Source organism: Electrophorus electricus, chromosome 6 (assembly GCF_013358815.1).
Source record: "Electrophorus electricus isolate fEleEle1 chromosome 6, fEleEle1.pri, whole genome shotgun sequence".
Classification (NCBI taxonomy): domain Eukaryota; kingdom Metazoa; phylum Chordata; class Actinopteri; order Gymnotiformes; family Gymnotidae; genus Electrophorus; species Electrophorus electricus.
Window position 1 is genome coordinate 14,519,708 of NC_049540.1, and position 24,858 is coordinate 14,544,565.

The 24,858-nt window shown below is 42.0% G+C and overlaps 1 protein-coding gene across 5 annotated transcripts in view; it reads right to left on the minus strand.

The window, feature by feature from the left end:
- mast4 (microtubule associated serine/threonine kinase family member 4) overlaps positions 1–24,858 on the minus strand; it is a 68,416-nt gene that overhangs the window by 35,104 nt on the left and 8,454 nt on the right. For 4 of the 5 annotated variants that reach the window (XM_035526880.1, XM_035526879.1, XM_035526878.1 and 1 more), the window contains 3 exons: positions 21,204–21,357; positions 18,730–18,857; positions 1,382–1,413 (listed from right to left, as the gene is read on the minus strand). In XM_035526880.1, the coding sequence (XP_035382773.1) occupies positions 1,382–1,413; positions 18,730–18,857; positions 21,204–21,357 (314 nt within the window). Of the gene's footprint in view, positions 1–1,381; positions 1,414–11,860; positions 11,979–18,729; positions 18,858–21,203; positions 21,358–24,858 lie in introns of those variants that run through there. The other variant, XM_035526884.1, reaches the window with a different exon arrangement.

Here is a 24,858-nt window from a genome sequence, read left to right on the forward strand (position 1 = left end):
ACAGCAGTTGCACAGCAGTGCGGTGGAACTTTGCCTTTAAAAAGAGATTGGTGGAGGTCTTCAATTCCATGAAAGCCTACCTGTGCAGCGTGGGATGCCATGACGAATCCACAAAGTGAAGAAATGTCATTAGAGGTCACATCCCATGTGAGACCCCATGTGCACATAGCTGTATTTCATTTGCTAATTAACTTTCAAACTAATTTGGAAGGAACTGTTAACAGCAGCAGTGTCAGAATGCTTAATAAACTTCAACAGATGACTGGACATTGTGGTGTTGACTCACCCAGGCCAGACCGAGTTTGAGTTTTCAGTGTTAAGCACCAAAAAACACAATCAAATGTAAACCATGACCAGAAATCCAAAGATTTTTTGTACATGGGAGGTACTTGGTCATGAACATGCATATAAAGGATGCCAATTTGGCCCGGTATCACCACTATTCAACCATAGGCTTATTCTTGTAGCAGTTGCCAGAGCGCAGTGAGTCCCACTACATTCTAATGAGTTTAACAGCCAATCTGGGCAAGGCAGAGAGATATACACAACATTAAAAAAACAAATAAGGAAACAGTGCTTTAGATCATGCCCCATAATAGCTGGAGCATAAATTAGACTGAGGACGGAGGACCCTATGAGTGTGGGTGCGGTTTATTACTCCTGGCCAACAACAAGCAAGGCGGCTTGCCAGGATTGCAGTCCAGAGGCTGGAGTCTCATTTGTGCTTAAAGGAAGAATGTCTGGAGCCTGCCTGGGTGTCATGGTGCAGCGAGAGCTGCCTGACAGGTCAAGCTGCAGCAGGGACTTGCAGTGATGACATGGCTTAGCAAGCCCAGGTAGGGAACGCTTTATGGAAAATGCTTCCAGCTCCCCACATAGAAATGGACCTGCCAGACACACTTGCAGTCAGCAGCTGCAGCTGCAACGTGCAGTGCGCGCATCTGAATGAGTTCTATGTGAGGTTTAGCAGAGCGTTTGACCTTAAAGAACATGAATGTTAATCAAACAGGCATAACTGTATACACAAGATGCTAATTACACCAATGGCAATGAGAAAGGGGGAAAAAACAAAACACCTCATTTGAGTTTTAGAAAAGGTCTATAGTAAGCATGTACTTTTGCAAGCATTTCAGGGCTAAAAAAAACAAACAAAAAAAACACCTCATCATACAAATAAGGTGCTTCTGTTTCTTCAATAGGGAAAGCTGATGTTGACAATCTACAAATTATGTAGAAGTCTCAGCATACACTGAATATACTAATGAAAAAGGATAATTTCTATATACCCCTATAAACAAAGGAAAACTGTAGAAGACTAAGGTTTGAGGGCATATCCTGTAGCATAACAAATGCTAGAAATAAGTGAGTCGTGTTCACTTACAAGCTCCCTCTTCTGGGCAGACTGAGCTCCTTCTGGAAAAGAGAAAAAAGAGAAGTGCATGAGCTTTAGGGTCTATCAAAGCAATCAACAATGCAAAAGTGAACAATGTTAAAACGCATATAGAGAACCAGAGAAGGTGTAAATGATGCAGAGATCCATTCATGCATTGATTCTCTCCAGCTTTCTCAGGGGCGCTGTCTGTTTTCACTGGGTTTCATTCATAAGTACCAGCACCTGGAATGAGTCAAACCACTGACCCAAGCAATTACAATGCACCAGCCTTTTAACCCTGAACGGGGACTGTGAATATGACACAGACAGAAACACAGAGACATGCAAATGCACATGCAAGCGTACACACAAACACATGTACGCACACACATTCCTAGTTTGACCATTCATTGGCTGTTAAAGACTAACTTCACCATTTTGGCTCAATATGGTCTGAGTGGTGACCTAATTTCCAAACTGTCCTAAATAAATAAATAAATAAATAAATAAATAAATATTCCCTCATTTTATACTGTATGTATAAAAAAATATAAAACCTACAGAATGAAAAATAAACATTTTTTCAAGGTTTGTGTGTGTGCGCAACACGTCTGCATTGTTATAACCTCGTCATAAAGTCAAGGACAGGATATAACATGGGCCTATATTACAATTTATATCAAGTCGTCAGTCATATTTCTGGATGACATTTTGGTGATATTGGCCTCCATCCCTTAGAAAAAAAAAAAAAAAAAAGTAATATTCATAAGCTTCCACCAGAGGGGGCATTTGCAATAAATTCTAAAGTGCATCTAATGAAAGGACTTCAATAACCAGGTAGCGAAACTAGGCAAAGCAAGAATGTAGCCTTTTAGTGATACGGAATTTCAAACGATTTTACTGGAACAAAAAATAGGCTTTTAATCATCATACCTGACCAAATGACAGATGTCTTATTTTAATAAGAGATACGATACTGCGTTTTATTTATTTTTTATTCGGATTAATTAGACCTTCCTTCTAGCACTCTATTATGAGCCTAGTGAGTGGAATGGAGGTGCTGTATAGGAAGAGAACGATAGCCCTCTCCAAAATAATGAACCTACGCGTAGTCTACTCTGTGGCCCCGCTGTTGGTCACCACACACGAGCAGCATACACTATCACAACCACATTCCCGTATTACAAATACCTCCCATTGCTCAGTATCAAAACGGGCCATCAGCCAACAACATTCCAAACCGGTGACTCCGAAACAATCTCCATATTTCCCGTTCTCTCGCCATGTACAGATGTTATAATTCTAGAGCGTAATAAACTAGAGGGCCGACGCGATTTGCCGGCGGCGTAGAGAAAGTTCTGGCGCACGCTTTCCACCTCCAGCTGCTCCATATGGTACCGTAGCACGACCGCGTAGCCTAGCGCATTTCCAACCGTAATGAGACAGAACGAGCGGGGAAAGAGCCCAGCAGGGTGCCGCGAGGCGGCGTGACTGAACAGGCACGATCAAGCAGAGCTTGCGGGGCAGTCGAATAAATAAATGTGTGAGCACGGTCACAGAGTTATGCGCAGAAAGGGAATCTATGGGAATCGGGCTAAGAGGGTTTCCCGCGCAATGCCTGACTGTGAAAAGGTGGATACTAGTGACGTTAAGGTAAGTGCACCTGAACAAAACTGCACTCTGTGCAAAAGGGAAATCGCTCTAGCAAGTTTGAGTCATAGGTTCCGTTACAGATCTATCATATCGGGGGAATCTAGCAAAACAATTTCTCAGCTAGTATTGGAAACTTTCAGCATGAATAGACTTGAAAGCAAAATAGAAGCTTCCTGTACTGGCAATATATCTATATATATATATATCTATATATATATATATATCTATCTATATATATATATCTATCTATATATATCTCTATATATCTATATCTCTCTCTCTATATATATCTATATATATATCTATATATATCTATAAAATATATATATATATATATATATATATATATATATATATCTATAAATATATATCTATCTATCTATCTATCTATCTATCTATCTATCTCTATCTATCTCTCTCTCTCTCTCTCTCTCTCTCTCTCTCTCTCTCTCTCTCTCTCTCTCTCTCTCTCTCTCTCTCTCTCTCTCTCTCTCTCTCTCTCTCTCTCTCTCTCTCTCTCTCTCTCTCTCTCTCTCTCTCTCTCTATATATATATATATATATATATATATATATATATATATATATATATATATATATATATATATATATATATATATATATATATATATATATATATATATATATATATATATATATATATAAACCGACCAAACCGCTGCTACTAATCAGTGATCAGCGACCACAGGAACAAGGGCCAGAATGAGCGTTTAGCTCCGTCAGTACTTCATCCAGGTATAATAGCTACTGCAGCTAATGAAATGGGCCATGCCTGGCACAGAACTCATTCTCTTTCTATAGCAAAAACCAAATGACTTAACGAGCCAAGTGAACGATGGGTTGTGTCATGCTTGCCTGTGATTGGCCCCCTCCCTGCTGTTTTGAGGGTCGAACTGGAAAGGGTGATGGTGCTGTGGGGAGAATCAGTGAAAATGGGCAGGGGGGTCATGGACCCTCATTTTTCTCCGTGATGTGCAAATGGCGGGACTGGCAGAGGGGAGCATATTTCCATAGAGTTTCTGACAGGGAGAGTGATGGATACAGGGCAGTAATGGTGGAACCGAAAGACAAAACTTGGTGCATTTTCAGAAGCTGGCAGAAAACATTAGGTAGTAATGAAAATAAAACCATGTCAGAAACTGCCATAACTTTTGCAGACTACAGTGATTTCACCTTTAGTGCAGCCAATTAAAGTCTCCCAGTTCACTCACTACAGTTGACAAACCAATCAGTTACATAAAACAGAAGATTTAAAATCTGGCAGGGAATTCCTTGCTCAGTTCTCTAAAGTTCTCTAGCTACTGCTTACTCCATTGTGAGCTCTACATCAAACATCTCCACTCAAGCTGTGCCGGCATCAACTGACACCGCTACCGGAACCCTTGAGTGATTCCTCTTTGTCTCCTTGCAGAGCTGCAGTAGAAAGCAAAGCTGTTTGAAGAGAAGCAAACTCAGCTTGGCTTTTCCGTGGAATTGCATAGTGTGATTCTGGACGCGGGTTACAAATGGAATAATACAAATCCTGATAATCCCTTTTACAAATGCAGCCAGGTTTATTCTATCAATTCTGAAAATACATAAAGTAGTTTTAGGTTTGGAATTTCCTACATAGTGACCTGAGCAGTCCATGTTGTCCTTTGTTTTAGATTTTATCTTTTGTTTTATCTCATTTGATTTCATTATATTCTTCTTGTATCCTGTACAGCACCTTCTAAATTTTATTTTAAAAATTGCTGTAGAAATGAAGCTTATTATTATTAAAGCTATTATCCAGTGTAATAAAAGTGTAAGTAACTTCAACTGGCTTTTGGACACAAAGAAACTGGGTTCACATTTACCGTCTGAGTTCCAGATAAATGAAAGTTGAGATGATTGATAAAAAGACATAAATCTCATGTGTATGTGATCCTTCAGGTATTGACAACCAGCTTCAAATAGATCAAAGGCTTTTGAAGACACCAGCGAAATGATCACATAAAAGTTTGAAATCTTTCACCTTAATCTCAAACAGATGTCCTTGTCACAATAACCAAAGAAAAGGGAAAACAAATTAGAGGAAAAAAAGGAAATCGTGTCTGTGCGTGATCAAGAAATGCCACTGACTCCTGCAAAGAAGGTTCCAGCCATGACATCATAGTCGTGCCAATGACCTTCTAAAGACCTTCCTATGATGGGCCATTAATAATTCCTGTTAAATTGGGAATAATAGGTGCATTCCTCTGCCCTTGTAAGATCAAAAGTTCATTAGTTTCACCCTGGTAAAATGCTGACTCGAGTGACACAAGGGGTCTTCCCCCTCTCTGTGTTCTGCTTTATATATCGGTTCAGTGTGCTGGTAGATAGCTAACCGACTAGCTAAACGACTAAATTAATAAATATAATAACCCCTAGTGTACTGACTTCATTTTTTGTCTGTGAGATGGACAGAGGCAGAGACTCCTGCGGAAGGAGCGACTACATTTAGATGACGAACGTGTCCTCCTTCTGTTCCCATCACAATACAACAAAACAACCACACACAGGCCAAAAAAAAGGTCACCACCTGGATTTAACTAAGCAAATTGGTAAGAGCCTCCCATTGGATAATTACTGCATGGGTGATTATGTTTCAGATGGCAACAAGTTATTTAACCCTAACTGATGCAGTGAGTAGCTTCTCATTTGTTAAATAACCATGTCGAAAGACTCATCCTGTGGATGTGCAAAAGATGTTAATCTGTTTAAGAAGGGTCAAATTATTGGCATGCATCAAGCAGAGAAAACATCTAAGGAGATTGCTGAAACTTCTAAAATCGAGTTAAGAACTGTCCAACGCATTATTAAAATGTGGAAGGACAGTGGGGAAACATCATCTTCGTGGAAGGAATGTGGTAGGAAAAAAATCTTGAATGATTGTGTTTGGCGATCACTTAAACGTGTGGTGAAATCAAATCGTAGAAAAACAACAGTAGAGCTCAGGGATATGTTGAATAGTGAAAGTAAGAGCATTTCTACATGCACAATGTGAAGGGAACTCAAAGGATTGGGACTAAACAGCTGTGTAACCTGAGGAAAACCACTTGTCAGTGAGGATAACTGGCAAAAATGGCTTCAATTTGCTAGGGGAGCATAAAGACTGCACTCTGGAGCAATAGAAGACGGTCATGTGGTTTGATGAGTCCAGATTTACCGTGTTCCAGAGTGATGGGTGCATCAGGGTAGGAAGAGAAGTGGCTGAAGTATTGCACCCATCATCATGCCTAGTTCCTACCGTACAAGCCTGTGAGGGCAGTGCCATGATCTGGGGTTGCTGCAGTTGGTCAGGTCTAGGTTCAGCAATGTTATGTGCCCAAAGAATGAGGTCAGCTGGCTACCTGAACATACTGAACGACCAGGTTATTCTATCAATGGATTTTTTCTTCCCTGATTGCACAGGCATATTCCAAGATGACAATGCCGGGATTCATCAGACTCAAATTGTGAAAGAGCATGAGACATAATTTTCACACATGGATTGGCCACCACAGAGTCCAGACCTGAACCCCATTGAGAATCTTTGGGATGTGCTGGAGAAGACTTTGTGCAGTGATCCAAATCTCCCATTATCAATACAAGATCTTGGGGAAAAATTAATGCAACTCTAGACAGAAATAAATGTGATATTGCAGAAGCTTGTGGAAATGATGCCACAGTGAATGCGTGCCGTAATCAAAGCTAAAGGCGGTCCAAAATGAGTTAATGTATGAACTCCCCCAGTTCTTGGGAATGAGTTCTCCCAATAGGCAAGATTTATTTTAACTTCACCTCATCTTCTGTGGTCACGTCCATCATTAGGTGGGAAGCAGAGAAGGACTGATGGCCTGCCTGCTCCAGATCTGCCAGGGAATTAAAACACTGAAGAGTATTTCAAAGCTAGCGCACATGCACCCTTTTAATGGCAGCTGAGGTCTGATTGATGGCCTCCTGGCACTCTAGCTGTGTTTTGGCAGCGCACATTATAAAGAAATTAGGTGCATAATACAGATTAAACTGTCATGTTTTACATGACCCTGTTTTACATCTTAGCCAAAGCGTGCCTTCACATAGTGCAAGAAGAGTTGTCGATCTAATAAAATAATTACCAAAAAAAAAAAAAAAAAAAAAAGATTTTAAAGTGGAAAGCCTGGGCTAGTAATTCAGAATAGGGGAAAATTAACAAAACACAAGTTAAAAGAAACAGTTCTTAGAAATGGTATTTGCTTTTAGCTATTTGAAACATACTCTGATTACTTTGGGTCATGTGGGGACTGGAAATACAGGCGCTTTCTTTTTGACACACCACCGCTCTGCCCTTATGACTCAATTCTCTCATCATTGCAATGGCAAATGCCTTGGTTTTCCCTTTTTGAAAGGGAGCAGACAGAGCTCAGCAGTGTCCCTGCATCTCCTTCTGTGGACTGGAACAAAAGAAAAGAATTCTACAGGGGGAAGAAAAAAGCCCTGTCCATTCCTCAAGGTCCTTCAAGAACTAGACCACAGTGCCATCCTTCATTCCACAAGTATGCAATACTCTGCTGATAGTGCTCCAAACTTCAAAGAGCAGTTCTATGGTAGGGTGTCAGCTAGGGGTCATGCGGGAGCAGAGTGCTTTTATTGGAGCCACTGCTACACCTGTCCCTGCCCATCACTCCACTACCACACCCATCCTCGCCATGACTCCACTGATGCTTGACGCCAAGGGAACCGGGAATAACATCAGTTGTATTTGTGCAATATCACTTTGAGTGATTTTGCCTTTGCACTGGTGTTTTTATGTTGGGTTGGCACCAGTCTTAAAGGCAGCTCCTTGCCCTGATAGGTTTTCTGATAGCATATATGTGAGGCATGCTTCTCACGTCCTTCCCTGACAAAACTGCAGAGTGACACAAACATTCATTCTGTGCTCACAAAGCAATTAACTGATAAAAGCCTGGTTAGCATCAGTAGATTCCTCTTTTCTGACCTTAAATCTTAAGACGGTCAAACTCTTAGATACTTGTTTTCACATTGGGTTGAGTTATATCAATTCTAATGGCAAAGAAAAACTGCACAATAGATGTGTAAATAGGTACTAGATATTACTAGTGTTTTAAAGCTGCTTTTTTCCTGTCTTTTCCCCTCAAGCTCCCTTTCAACTCCTTTTGCCGCTGAAAGCTGTCATGGTATGACAACCTGCCCTAAGTGTTTCTCCGCTAGCTCACCTGTGCTAATGCACTCACAACAATGTGCCATTCCAGACCCAGTTAGAACCAAAAATACCTCATTCTGCTATAATGAACACAAGATCGCAAAATGAGGTGTAGGTTTTCATGGTTCTTCCTGCCATGCAAGATATGGGTCAGCCTCACAGGAGCAGCCCTGCCTGTCCATTTCTGTGGGCTTTAAATTGTATCCCGGCACTGGATGCGAGATCCTTCAGCATCTGTGAGCCGGTATGAAGTGTGTGTGCGCGCGTCAGTGCGCTGAGGACTGGGACTCCCACTGCTAACTTACCACTGTGTCAACCAAGCAGATAGTTGGCATATGCCATGCGGCGCATACAAATATGACTTAGGCAGTCTGACAGCTTCCAAAGGGGCCGCTCACACACTGCGGAGGACTGGAGCCTTTTGATGTAGGCATGAATATATTGAGGTATCAGGACCACACTATTCCGTAGAGTCAACAAACTGTTGGGGCTGCATTCAGCATTTCAATTGAGCGTACTGGAAGAGAAAAAACATCCACTGCTAAAATGTCCCACCAGCCACTACATACTAACTGCATGTTCATCTTAAATTTAGATATGTGGGGGTTTATTTAAGACTGAAGATTTTACAGTGTGCTAAGGTAGTAAGTGAACATTTACTATTTAGTATCAAAAATTATTTGATGTAATAAACCTTCATTTGTTGTGTCCAATGTGGGTCAGACCTTTGCATGGAGAAAGATTGGCATTATTTCTATTTGCATGGTAAATTAGAATTGATTGATCTCCGCAAACGGGCACAAATTGCTTTCATTGGGCATCATAAATCATGATTATTGACTAGTGATCCATCGTCATACATCATATACAGTGATGTATTGAGTTGTCATGGTCAGCTTTGATGCACATAGCTGAGATGACTGAATATACAAAATCAATCATGACTCATGATTACAGGACTTTTTTCCTCACCAGTGTCTAGGTTCATGTGTCTCTCCTGGAGGACACACCTGTGCCAGCTCTCATACCAGCAAACACTTTCTGCAAATTCCCCAGTCTAGTACCACTGAAGGCCAAAAACTGAACAACAACAAGATCTGATAAAAACAAACCTCATTACATATTCTCAAGGTTGCCTGTACAGAAGGAGAACAAAAAAAAACAAACAAACCCACCACCATTACATGAGCACATCTCATTAAAACAGAAGCCCTATGCAAAAGGATTCATGTAATGTGAAGTGTGAGCAGACAAAGGCGGGTACGCAGGGTTAGGGCCTCGGGAGAGCTCTGTACACGCTCACTCACTGCAACTGTAATTACAAAGCTAATACGGGGCCACCACTGTCTGTTCCTTCTAATCACAACACACCATCCATAGCCCATCTCAATATGTTTGGATGGCAACAGAATCCCCGGGAGAGCTGGCCAGATTTTGAGGATATAACATGGGGGGAGCTATGGAGCTCTCCGGTCTCTTCAGAAAGCCTCTTTGGGACATGGCATGCCTTAGTCTTCCGCAGATCAAGAGGTGCTTAGGGAACAATGGTGAGGTCCACTGGTACTTTGCAAAGTTGTGGTCACTGATGCTGATTCTGATAAACTCAGAAAGAAAACTCAAGACTTCCATTTGGGAAGTAGTTCTGGGAAGCAGAGGACATTAAAGCTCTGGCAAATACTGAAAGCTCATTACAGGTACTGCAGTTACTGCAGGGTTCAGAATGGGTGGCCGAAGGTTCCCATGGTGCTGCAGTTATCTACATATAATTGAAGTAAAGTAGGCAAGCTGACCAAATTGACTTGACTTTGGAACAGGTATTAACCAATTCAAATGAAGCAATATTACCCACTCATTTCCTGTGCTGTGGTGAAATGAAAGGCAGTAACACATGTATGAACTGCCCAACCCCCGCCAATACACCACCCAACTACACAACTGACTTCAAGCACATAAACACCACACAACAACGGAAGCTTAAATCTGCTGTACTGCTCAGTCAGCCTGTAAAGAAAGAAAAACTAAACTGTTTCCAGTTCTATAATGCCATTATGCACAGTATGGATGCTTCACATGAGATATTTAAATAACACACACACACACACACACACACACACACACACACACACACACAGATTTGTGAGGTCAATCCCTGTGGCTTTAATGAAAGGTCTCACAGCACACAGTGAGAATGTCAAACAAACGCACGCCTAAAATGAAATCATAAGAAAGAACCACCTATAGATTTCCACAAAGAAACACTATGTTCTCAAAAACACTTTATGTTCGTCTCCGAACCAGAAAGCGCCTCTGTGAGGGGTCCTCTTCAAGTACGATCGAGAAAAGCAAAGAATGGAAGAAGAGAGTTGCTTTTGAGTTAGCACAATAGACCAAGAGCTCTTAGATTAACAGCCACCTACAGGAAACTGCGCCTTTGGTATGCCCTGATAAACACACACTGCAATTACCCCACATGTTAATGGCTGGAAACTCGTTAAGACCATCAAAGTGAACAGCAAAGCAATGGAACGCCAGCATCTAAATGCTCAACCTTTCTGTTGGCTTTGTGAGCAAGCAGATACCCTGGTGAAGGAGAGAAATATTGGCCACAAAAGGTTCTGAAAGGAAAAAAAAAATCTTTTAAGTCTTGCTTTGGAAGACTTTCACTTTCATCTGAAACACACTATAAACTTCATGTAGCACTGTAAATAAACTGATCTGATATGCTCTTGTAACTTCAAGTACAGGGCACCGTAATCTCGCTGCACGGAAGTGGTTTTCACAGCCAGAGAGTGCTACAAATGCCCAGAGAAGGCTGTTTAGCTTCTGTATAATCTCTATATAAAAGCTATGGCTCTCACACTTGCAACACTCCATCAGCATCATAAATGTGTAAGCAAAGAAACATTTACAGTGCCAGCGTCATGATTCTATTTCTATACTTGTCATTCAAGATGAACTTTAAGCCACGTCAGTGACTAGCAGTGTCCTTGCATGTCAAGAGCAATTCTATCAGACTTCAATTCTATCATAAAGTCAATGACACATTGCTACAATACCACAATAGCAGATGTAAGCAATCAATTCAGACACTCGTGCGTGCACGCACGCACACGCACACACACACACACACACACACACACACACACACACACACACTTTCAAGTAAAGATAACAGTCAGGTGAATACATCAATCGACTTTGTTCCGTCTGTCCATCATTGGCATATAAAGTTTCTAGAAACAGACAGAAACTGGCTTAGTTCTATAAAATCCTGTCACTAATCAGTACTGAACAATGAGCTCTACAGAACAATGTTAGAGAACTAGGATGAAGCTTAGCACTGCAGAGGACTCTCCCGTGTCCGGAAATGCCAAAGACACTCTCTCCCTCTCTCTCACCAGCCTTCATCCTTCCTGCATCTCTCCCTTTCTTTCCCTTTTCTTTCTCCAACTCTGCCAGCATGTGGCTGTCTTATTATTCATCCTGCACCACCGAGTGTTAATTCAAAAGCTGTGAAAACTCCCAGGCAAGGAGCTGGCGGTCCGGCACGTGCTCACGCATCCGCCCACGCATGCACGCACACATGCAGGGGTGTGCGAGCCGCATCAGTCAACGTCCCAGATCTCCTACCTGTAGCCCTCGTCTCCTCAGAATGCTGGACTCATCCATGCTGAAGAGGCAGAGTGCTCTCTCGCTTTCTCTCTCTCTTTCGGTCTCTTACCCTGCCTGTGTCACCAGTTGGGAGGCATGCAGCACTGCACGCTGCCTGCGCTACTGGTGCCGGAGTCCTCCGGGCACGCTCTGTCTGATCTTAGCAGCTGCTAAACACTTACATCAGAACTTATCTGATTGGAGGGGGGCAGTCAGCTGACACAGTCCCTCTCTCTTCTGCTGTTCCCTCTCTCCTGGAAGTTCAGGACAATGTGGAAGCAAGAAGCGTGCACACGCGCGCGTGCGGGGGGGGGGGGGGGGGGGGGTAAAAGAAAAACGAATGGAAGAAATAAGACAGTGTGAATGTGCGGGAAAGGGGATGAGGTACAGAGAGTAAAAGGTTTACTTTGTGAAAGAGAGAAAGTAGCAGACAGACGGAGAGAAAAAAGAGAGAGGGAGAAAAGAAGTAGATACATGGAGAGGAAGAGAAATGGAAAGAAAAACAGAATGAGAACAAAAGGAGAGAGAAAAAGAACAGAGAAAATCCAGAGGTGGAGAGCAGGAGACAGCCAGGCTGTGGACAGTTCAGTGCCAATTCAGCATGAGAGGTCACAGGGGCCAGTGATTCACTTCCTCTTCAGGACGTATGCTCGCAGGAGCCTGAAGTCACCACACAAAGGTTGTTTGGGGGGGGGGGGGGGGGGGGGGCAGCAGGAAATCCGGTCCCATATTGTTCTGCTACTGAGACAATACAACTGGCATCCTGTCCACATGGCCTTATTCTGTCGATAAAGCTGGCGAGACGCGCACGGGACGTATGGAGCCGGCAGCCGCTCGTCCTGCTCTGGGGTCCACAGATAAGGGCTGGAGTGTGAAGGTCAGCAGGCAAAAGTGACCATGACTGGGCTGGTGAGAGGACACCACCACACATACACACGGGCACCAGGGGACCTGGAACAGCTGGACCTGAAGTACTTCCAGAATTATTGAGGGGCACAGTCCAGGGGGGTCTGGATTTCCTTTCATCTAATAAACATGGTCAGGGGCTGTAAAGCACTTAGCATGTCAACATATGGCAGTTATTGCAAGTGCTACGCAAATGTCAAGGTCAGCGAACAGAAATTACTTTAGGGGATTTTATTCCTGGCTGTTTTTCTGCTATCTTAAGTGAAAATTCCCACAAATCTTGGCAGTGATGAACATCTTTTCGGATGCAAATTGTCATGTAAGTCATATTATAAGGGATGCAAAATACAGAGAGGACTGAAGGGCAGAGTGGAGTCTTGTCAAGCCAAAAATGAATCAACTCCAGGACTACGGGAATTTCATGGAGTGAAGCATTTGGTAAAGTTTATCCAACCAAGTGTTCGCCTGTCACTTCTTTGGTGACCTCCACATTTCTCACAGCTGCCATTCAGCAGTCAAATTGGAATTATATGAATTTAGAAAAATAAGAAACCGATTACCATCGCAACAATCCCATCCACCAATTTCACAGTCTACTTGAGTCTCGCTCTTCTTTATTTGCCCTCCAAGACACACAAACAGTTTTTACTAACACACTCTTACTCACACTCTCTTTCCTTTCAGTTCACCAGGACAAGCCTGTGAATATTAATTGGACCCCCCCCCCCCCCATCCATACTCCCCGTCAGCCAGGCTTGAACAGTACTGACTACTGAACAGGCAAACAGGAAAAAAGTAAGAAGAAAGAGAAAACAATTAGTGTCACAGCTACCTAATATCAACACCCACAAAGATATCTGAAGATCAAACAGATAAGAGCGCAACCAGCTTCGTTTTACCATATTACCCAGGATGGTCCCGCCTCCACGTGCTGACTGGGCCCCCCTGGGTGTCTGGTAGCATGGGGGATTAAGCCCCCGATAGTATTGATTGCTTAAAAGTATTGATTTAAACTCCTTAATCTGATAGACTCACTTTATTGAGCCTCCGTTTCTGTGTTCAGAGAATAGCAAATTATTCCATCAAGAATTAAACCATGCTGGTCCACTGAGCAGACAGTCTCGAGTCAGCCTTGAGACTAAATGGAACAATTAGAGTGTTCTGTATAGAAGCTGAGTAGACAGGAGTATGATGGGGCGAGGGAGAATCGTCACGGCGACAGGTCATTTGTCTGATGATTCAGGAGCGCTCCTGGTGTTGAGGCATGAATCGCAACATGCAGAGCAACTCTGAGGCTGACACTTGTGCCAGAATTCATTCAAAGAAATGGTTTAACAACAGCAGCAACAGAGCGCTGTGCAGGATTCAGAAGACATAGCTGCCTGGAAATGGCTTCATTAACATAAGAGGATCTACAGGAAAGGCCTCCAGTTGTTTGCATGGGGGGATTGCAGGACTAAGGCAAGGCACGTGTCCTGTCACCAGTGCGAGATAAAGGACTAGTTCCTGAGAGCTGGAGGAGCTGAGCGGATGGGCAGGACCAGGATGAGGCATGCCCATGCCAGAATAAAATGGAGCCAGAGGGGCTGTGGCCACTGGGTTTGGATGGATATAAAAGAATCCATCAGGGTTGGGTGGGGGTAGGGGGTTCCCATGAAGAAAGGGAAAGGAGGAGAGTAAGAGAGGGGAGTGTGAAGGGGCTTAGATGAGCAGAGAGGGCCTGTGGTGAGGGTTGATTGAGTGACCTGTGGGGTCACACTCTGTCCCGTGCTCCTCTGAGGTGAGCAAATATGAGCTCAAGGCCTGCAGAGCACACGTGCACTCGCACACAGACCTGAATCCGTGGCATATCTGAGCAAACCTGATACAGACTTAACTTTCTTCACATCAAACAGCATGGACAAACTCCAGATGGGTGTAGCATCAGTCCAGAATGAAAGTGAATGGTGTTGAGTCAACAATATAATCCATACATCAATATAATTCATATATAGTATGCAACAAAATTACTGTGTGTATTTAAAGATGATTTCTTTGTGTGCAAGGTTTAAATCTGGAAATTCAAGCACTGGTGTATTTTGCCTGATGTTAACATGTCTTAGTAAAAAAACATTTTAGCAACGTGGCAGATTAGGCAAAGGTAGAATGCCTCTCAGTGGCCCCACTTCATCAGAGTGGCAGCTCCTGTTTAACTCCTGGCTGCCAGTGAGAACCCAAACATGAAATGGGACCGTAATGTATTTCCCCATGTCATCTCCTTCATATGACCTCTGTATGGAGAGTCTAAGGGGTGACATGAAAGACACTGACAGAGTATTAAGGAGGAGAAATACAGTGGAGAAATACAGTTTTCTATGACAATACATCAAAAACAGGTTCACAGCTGACCAGGACCTCCTTAGTCAACCTGCAAAATATCAATGCAAGTTGTTAAAAAAAAGAAAGAAAAAAGGTTTTCAAGGCAATGGACAGATATGAGACATACTGTAATTGCTTTAAAACCTGGTCAAAGAATGTTTTAAAAAAGGTGAAGTGAAAGCAAGCCTTATATTCACAAACAAAAAGATGACAGTCTCACCACCCATTGTGCACATGCTGTGGAATCCACTTTAAGGAGAAGAGTGCATGCCGCTATCAGCAAAGGACATCTCCACCACCATAACGACGGAGGGCTCTCAGGCACAAAGGCAAACATCAGGATTATGACTTCTTATCTCCATATCAGCCCAGGGGAGACTGTATTGATTTTCTGCCAAAGCTAATCATGCTCAAGAGAGATGGGGCAGCCTTGGCGCATCCTGCTGAAGGTTTTTATGCTGATCTGAAACCAGTTTTGTGGCTCTTATAATGGTGCGGGTTGGGATTGGTGTGTTGGGGGGGGGAAACTGATTCTGTGTCAGTGTAAAAGGTCACGGAGGTCTTCTCCCTGCTGCCTGCAACACTTGCCTAGGGGGATGATATCATGCAGTCAGGGGATGGGAGAGGACAAAGGGCCTTTGAGAAAAGTCCAGCGAGAGTGGCTGGGTCAGTGTCAGAGCTTCAACTGTGAGGAGACAGAAGATGTGTGTCTGTGAAACATTTGGGGGATTTTGAGCATTTACTCCATGGCTCACTATATGGTGTGAAAGAAATTAACTGACCAGAAAAATATGTGAACTATGGTGTGTGTGTGTGTGTGTGTGTGTGTGTGTGTGTGTGTGTGTGTGTGTGTGTGTGTGTGTGTGTGAGTGAGAGAGAGTAAAAAGTAGAGAAGCTAATGAAGCACAAAATATCCAGCAGAAAGGCGGAAGACGTTGTAAGTCATGAACCTTACTGACTAGTCAGTAAAATCTTTTCTGTTTCCTGAAAGTTAATCAGTTAAAACCATAATACGATACATAATCTCTCATAAACTAATATATAAAATAGTGAAAGTGACCAATTAGCAAACAAGACACAAGTATCCAGTGATTTCTGCCAACATGCTAGCAAACAGCTGACAATTCACACACAAGTCCCAGTCAGACACCGCCACTCTTTTGGAGCTGGAGTTTTCACAAGTTAATTGGCATCATTAAAAGGAACAACTTTGTAAGAGCTTCGGGAGGGACAGCCCTATACCCACGATGCTTTTTATATTGCAGTGAAAGACAACAACCCAGAAACAAATCTTAAAAAAGGCTCCCCTAGAGAAAACTCAATGATCCATCACGAGCGCCTGCCGTGACATAATGAATGAATAATTCTATTGAACGCGTTGATTTGTATACTATTAGCCAAGAACATTACACCAAATGAATACTTCCAACACTGCACCCCCCCCCCCCCCCAAAAAAAAAATTAAAACAAAAAGGGAGGGGACAGTCTTTCAAATAATTTCCGCAACAAAAAACATCTCCAAGTCAAGGCAGTCAGGCAGGTCTCCTGGGAAAATGCATCTTGATGGAGCACAGCACAACAATCCTGACATTAGGGAGGTCGTGGCTCATGGGTGGTTATGTAAACGATTGGCTAGGTGTCCATGCCTGAAGACCTGGGCCTATCTAGAACCATGCTGCTACAAATTGTCTACAACAGAACAATGGGCCACAGCAGGAGAAGCACTCACTCGTTCTGCAAGCTGCTGATATTTTGACTAATGCTGAATCCAAGTTTGTTTAAAACTATTATTACAAGGCATTGATGTGGAACTAATTAAGTTGGTCTGAGAGGACATCCTTCAGTATTTTCATACAGGAGACATCTAAAATCCAGCAAGAAATCCTGAGTGCTTTTGCAACTTGAAGTATTCAAAGAAATAGAAATAAGCCCCCATACCCCCTGATATGTGTTTGCATATCATCTTTCCAAGGTCACAGAAAATCATTGCTTTGGTCCACAACTACACATTTTTACCAAGACCAGTAATGCTCCCAAGACATCATCTTCTTTGTGTTCCAAGGGAACAACATAAAATATACCCAAAAAATTGGAGGGCGGGGGCGCATTAGCAATTCACTGGGAATCCACGCAAAGCTGGACAGCCTGCAGAGCCAGCATTGATTTTCACTGAGGTGGGTTTAGATGCAGGGGCATGTTAACAGACAGAAAAGCAAAACATTACCACACACACACACACACACACACACACACACACACGATCCAGAGAGACAAAGACATAATACACTAAGAAAGAAACAAAGAAACTGGGTATCTGAACTGATCTGAAACATCACACAAAAATATATATGGATATATGGACAATGACAAAAAAAAAAAATTAATTGGAAGCAAACTGACCAGAAACTGACAGGGTGAGAAGGAAAAAAAGAAAAAAAAAAAAAGAAAAAAAGGAGAGAGACAGACAGAGAGCAAGAATGTCCCGGGTGGAAAAGCAGAGCAGACAGTGGACATCGGCGCCGCACAGTGCTGACGTGTTCCTACTGCTCTGACCCAAGCATCAGTGATCATTTGGTTCAGCCAGGTTCCCACGTGAGGCCTAGTCCCATGTTTACCGCATCTGCTGAGAGGAAAATGGGACATGGCAGGAGCCTGGCGATTTGGTGGCAACCTGCTCCCCTCGGCAGGGGAAGCAGACATCACAGGCCTCAGGTATTAGCGGGAGGCTGTGTAATCAGCTTCTCTCTAATCAGCATTAATGGAAAAAAAGCACTACTCAGCATTCGTAGCAACTATAAACAGTCAAACGGTCAAAAATGGTTATAAACAGCTTCAGCCAAGGGCACACTTCCCAACAATATTCGGACTGGACACATATGCTGCACAAATTGTTTAAAAAAGCTTTATTAAAATGTCTGAAAAGCCTAAACAGAATTTTAATACAATTTGATGGGAGTGGTAGCTTAGTGGTTAAAGTTCTTGACTTGTAATTGGAAGGTTGCCAGTTCAAACCCCACTACCAATGCCAAGTTGCCACTCTTGGGCACTTAACTCTCAATTGCTCAGGTTGTAAAACTCAAACAACAACATTTGGTAAAATTAACCAAAATATCCAAAGTTTAGTCTCTGAAGGTGAAATACTGCTTTTTCAAATATGCACCAGCTTCAACACAGACACAAGGATTTGCTTGCTCCATACCTCATGCCATAGAAAATGACTGCTTCTCAGCCTGGTGTCTACCTCTAGGACAGTGACACTAATGAACTGCAACTGATGCATTTCCAAGCTACATCTTGTTAGTTCATTGTATTGTAATAAAAGACTAACTGTTCCCAATCAGAATGGTTGAGTCCATCAGAAAGAGATCAAGAGGCCCAGACAACACTGCACTGTTTAAGGATTTAAATGCAACAGTGCCCCCAGGTGTCCAAATATGATTTCTACACTTACCAGATGCTATAGGAATTTTAAAAAAGCATTACAGTGGAGACAAACCAAGAGCCCAATATGACTTAGTTAGTTAAATGGAAGAAACAGTCCAAGCTAAAGCCCGAAGGAGAAAATGAAGTATGGTGGAACATACCAGATTGGCAGTGAGGGAAGGAGCTGACTTGCCGAGGCTTTGGGAGCGCATGCGCACTAGGTTGGAGCTCTCAGACCCCGCCCCTGGCCATGCCTGCTGGATGGACACATACGGCAGCAGATACTTCCCTGGAGAACAGAAAGGTAAAAACACAGACATTATTGCAATGTTGCATGTAGGGGTATTAGTGTGAGCAGGACTTCAACAATCCAGGCTAAGGCTGACTGTTTGCTTTAGTTCAAAGGTCAGGGGGAAAACTGTTAACATGAGCATAAAGGGGTAATGTGCCGAATGTTTGACTCAAACCATTTTGGCAGGGGTCTAAAAGAGCATGACCTCTATGCATCACAATGTAACAGGCAAAAAAGCAAGGGTGACTCATTAAGCTTTAATTTGCACAAAATTTAAATTGGTGCGTCGGTGTGACATATCGAACTATAAGGTGTGTGCAGATTTGTCGGACCTGTTCTGTGTTATTAACCTGCTTCATTCTGTTTCTCAGTTGTGTCTTCTCTACATACACCATTCATCCTCGGTTACGATGTTTCAAATCATCCACAGTAGATGGCAGCATGATACACGTAATCGAATCAGAACTACTGGGAATGACAATCATTATGGACCATTCAAATTGGCCTCTACCTTAGGGTTAGGGGCTTCTGAAAACAAGGACTAGGATGAGTGACCCTTCAAAAACTGTGTGTCCACAGAGAAAGATGTTCATAAGGAAAAAAAGAATTACTGGATCATAACCAATCTGGATGACCTCTGTATCTCTAGAAAATGGTTCCATAACTCTAGAACACACTAAACGTCTAGTTACCGAGACTCATTTTAGGGTTTTTACCCATTATAAATCTTTAGAGGATAACCTTGGCTACAGATGCATCAGTCATTATGTCTGCCTTGTGGCTCAGATGTTCACACCTTTAAGCATTCTACTTTGAGTGTGAGCAAAAACGTGGCAGGCTTAATGAAATTCATGTCTAAGCTACTGGGCGGTGCCATCCAGGCTTCTCGGGCTTTGAGAGCTCCTCACGTTACGGTGACACACTCACACACTATTTGCTAGGCGTCACACTACATCAATACTCCTGCAAGCAGCAACTTCACCTCGTCTGAACCCCTTCCCACCCCCAGCTGACCTTTCCAGTGAGTACAAAACCGCAAATGTCGGTCAGCTCCCAAATATTAGTGGAGCTGAGTCAAAATTCCATTTGATTCTTGAGAAAACAAAGAATAAATTCAAAATTTGCTCGTTACGACTTACACAGCACCAATTAAAGTTGTTAGTTGTTAGTCTAAGATTATCTATTGACTGAATGGTACATTAGTAATTATGGATTTACAAGCCTTTTTATTTAAGGTTATTTGGATGCTGGGGTGATGTTTCCAGATAACTGGACCTATCCAGCTACACTTCCATATCAGCTCGCTCTCTTTGCTATATTTAAACAGAAAGCATTGACCATGACTTTAATGTCACCCATATCCACTTATTTATTCAGTCATTTGGGCTGTAATTTAACTTAAACTAATTTCGATATTAATGAGACCACATAGCTCCTACATAAAAGATGGTCAAACACCCATTTTTCAGGTGGCTCAAACGTACATTTGCATGTACATGTTTGTTCAGCAGTCTGTCCGATTCCCTAATTGTTAATATTTATACAGGATGTACTCCCACTGAGTGTCATCTCGATACCATGTTGTCCTGTACATACCAATTAGCAGCTGTTGGGCCTCTCTGAATAAAGAACCGTGCTTTCCATGGCAACCAGGTCTCGTCAGACCACACCTTGCCCTTCTAGCCCTAATCAGTCGACAGGTGTTAACAAAACACACTGTGTGGAGTGACGGGCTTAATCACGCATGTTGGACAGGTCAATGGGCTTTCATTAGATTGTGGTCACACCCTCCTGGTACACATTTAATGCATTTTATCTGAACAGTAGAGGCAAAGCAACTCTCTCACATGGTTTAGCTCAAAACAACATACTACCACAAGATGGCTTCCAGCTCTGAAGATCTTAATTTTATAATGCTTTCCCCAAAATAAATACTCCTGCATATCTCAGCCTTGGAAAGCATACTATTTTACTATTCTATTTTGCTCTTCTTTATTTTCGTATGGTGCTGAGGCAATGCCTACTTATTGTCATACAGTACAGCCCCACAATGGTTCAGCCCAACACAACACTCTGCATGCTCCAGAAAACAGGGACTTTGTCTCAACTGAACTGACATGCACTGATGAGAGGAAAGCACTACACTACACTACTGAAAGAAGGTCCTAAAATCTCGCTGAAGCTACAGTGACTGCAACTATGACCTCTTGACCCAGTAATGTTTTCTTCCCCCCAAAATAGGCTCAAAATGGATACTCTTGCAATGCAAACATGGGTGGGAATATTACTCATGTTCTGTGAGGATGTACACGGTATAACTGCAAATGATCTCAACGGTGCTACCTGTAAGGGCGCCGCCCAGACTCCCTCGGCGGAGCTGTTTCCCATCTTCACTGAGCTGGTGTTTGAATTTAATTGCTGCTCCGAAGCCGCAGGACACCTCAGGGTTGCTCGTCTTGCGGAAGGGCGCGCAGGGGGGGGACAGGATGTTGTCCAGCTAGTGGAGGAGAGAAGGAGGGGGTCACAAACCCACAGCTTAATGTGAGAAACAGCACACACCATGACACACACCATGACTGCATGAGAGAGAAAAGTGGTGTTTAGTGAATACAATAAAAGATTCAAACTTCCTGTCACTTCCTGTCTCACAGATTGAGATAGGAAGTTGATTCATAGCAGCAATCGGATAATCCTATAACACAACATTTTCTATATCCATAATGTTTTTATCATCTACATCAATGCATACCCAGAACCAACAATAAAACTCCTGATTTAGTTCATGATTCAATGATTCATTTAAATCGGCAACCACGTGAGCTATAATTTTAAGATGTAAACAGCCTGTAACTAAGAATTTCATACTCAATTTAAGATCAGTATGTTTACCTATTATGTAAAAAGTGATTTAAAGCTTTCAAATCCTTTGACCTCCTACCATACAGAACTCAGTATCCATTCGAGTCACATCACTAGCTGCTGCACCATCTACATTCTAGACACACAAACATTTATTTTCATGGTGATAAAACAATGGGGATCTCACAGGGAAGCAATGCAAAACAGATTATTTATTCTGCATCCAGTGAAAGGCAATTTACAAGATGGCTTGGGCACAATCTCTGAAATGTATAACTTTTTACAGACTCATTTCAAAGCAATCAGTCTGAAAATTGCATATTGCAAAACCTGTCAAAAAAAACTTGTGATATTCCATTAGGCTCTAAAGCATGAAAGGTGGTTCGTGTTATTTTAAGTCTAGCCACTGCACTCTACTCATACTGCATCACAAATTTCAGTAACACAGCTTTAAGACCCAAATTTTTTTTTCTCTCTCTCTCCCTCATCCTGATTTAGGCAGTAAGGGAAAAATATGAAAACTAGAGAACACAATTCATTTGAAAACCATTAACTGTAATCTCAAATGCAACTTCTCATGTTGGAGAAACAGAATAGCTGGAATCTTGAGGAATATCTTCATCTTTGCATCCAAAATTGCTGTTTAGGATACAACAAGGACATGGACAATGACAGCATTATGTATGCACAACAGAATGAAACAATTTTAATTTTGATTTTAAAGGCATTTCAAAAGGACTCTTCCACTGTCAACATCCCACACCCTTCCCTACGTGGCGTGACAGGAATCTCATTGTTTGTGAGAGCTCAAAAGGAACTGATGTCCCTGTGAGAAACATTCAGTGGGATAAGAGTGGAATAGCAGAAGAGCAAATGTGAACACACCCCACCTGGCCTGAAGTGGGGGAACACACTCGCTTTGCAGGCACAAGATAAAGGATCTGGATTCATTACAGCTTCCCTATTGAAGTAGGCAGAATGTCCAATCGGTTGGGCAAACCATACTTGATAGAAAAAAAAATTCCAACCATTGTCCTGTCAACAAGAAAACATTTGATATGACTGAACCATGCTACTCTGTCCCCAAAATGGAAGGGTTATCATCATTCCTGTGGTCCTATAACCTGAAAATTGAGATCAGGATGGCAGACTATACATGAGAGCAAACAGAGTTCAAACTAGAGGATACCCAGCTGTGAAAGGAATGAATGCGGCTGGGAATAGCAAATAAAAGCAGGCCCGTCGTCATCTGGGGCACTTCACATTTACTGCATGCCCTTGAGTTTAGAAACCAAACAGCAGAGTTCGGGTTGCCGTATCCTTGACTTTTGAAAATGTTTAGGACTATGCAGAAGTTTCTCTAATTCTACTTTGTTTTGTATACTGAAAATTATTAGTGAAATGATTTTTTAAAAATGTCCTGCTGAATGAACAATATTCATGCGCAACCAAAACATACACAAACAGGCAAATAGTTCAGTCTATAAAACTCAAAAGTTGTCAAAAAACTAAAACAGCCTATAAAAATACTCAAATAAAATGACCAAACAGAAGACACCAATATGAAGATAAAGCAAAGCTCCTAAGTATATGATGGGGCTCAGCGGTAATAGGCACCTCATCTCACACCGTGAGCCGTATCCATTTGCCAAAGGGAGCAAGGAGAGAGGTCAAGGTGTACTCTTGCTGGTTTTTGAAAGAAGGGAGGGGAAATAAAATGTGCCCCACTGCCAATTTTCCACTGAAAAAAAAACAAACAAACACAAAAACATTTAAAAACAAAGCTAAAGCTATCCTGAGAGAGCTGCCTACTCTTTCAGCTGACGTCGATGCAACAATGCAAAGGTGTGGGGGGGGATTGTGTAAAACAGATAATTAGGAAATAGATAATTTAGAAGGAGGTATTTATCTTTGAAAATCTAAATGCTGTTGGTCAATATTTGGCCAAAACAATAATTTTCCTGTGCAGGCCCAGTGGAAGAAATAGTAAACAGTAAATATCATCTAGAAGGCTAAAACTGAAGTAGATGGAGCACTGTGCAAAATAAACCTTCTTAAATAAGTTCTCAAACTGAAAGTACTCACAGGCCACTTTATAAAGTACACATATTCAGCTTCTTGTGAACTCAAATATCTAATCAGCCAATCACATGGAAGCAACTCAGTGCATTTAAGCATGAAGACATGGTCAACATTGAGCATGAGAATGAGGAAGAAGTAACTTTGAACGTGACATGGTTGGTGATGGGTGGGATGATAAAATAGGCATGCAAACTATATTCCTCCTGTAGACACACCCATGAATTTTCATGAGGTTTCTGTGGCGAGTTACATCAGTACAACATAGATTTCCAACAGGTAAAAATTCTAAATATTCTTAATATTCTAAAGATTCTTTACTAAATACATCACAAATATCTATGATACTTAAAGATTTAAATATTTAAATTTGAGAACTATTAAATAATACTCTTCTTACATAAACAGACTAAAATTCAACATTGACAAAGAGCTCATTAACAGTGACGCAGTGCATGTTTCTCTGAGTGCTTGTATGAAGTACACTTTTGTTTGTGACACAATACTACACAATGTATAGGTCATTTCCATACTACAGAATGGTCCTTGTAATTTTAACCCAGATCATAACACCAGCCTTTTATCTCAGTATACCACAATGAACTCAGAAACACAGAGTCATAAAAACTCTGTGGTCCATTGTTCATATTCATCATAAAGCTCAGTTGGACAGCCTCAAAGGTCAAAGAAATAGCTTTATTCTGCAAGCTGGATGTTCACCATCATCACATGACAAAGTATGCACATGTAAATCACCTTGCCTTCATCACTACAGGTGATATAAACAATGCTGTATTCATGATAAAGGGATGTAAAATCCCTTTAATGCAAGAGTATGAATAACAAGCCTATAAACAGTTAGGTAATTAATTCATAAATCAAGAAGATAATGGCACAGTGCTGTCTCCAGTAAGAGGATTCAACTGATGCAAAAGAGAACAAATGTCATACAAACCATCTCTCACTGTGGCTAAAGTCTGATCAATCACTCAGGATACATCACCATGATGTGCATCTCAGTTGCAGGAGGCCTGATTCAAGCGGCTTCAGTGGAGGGTTA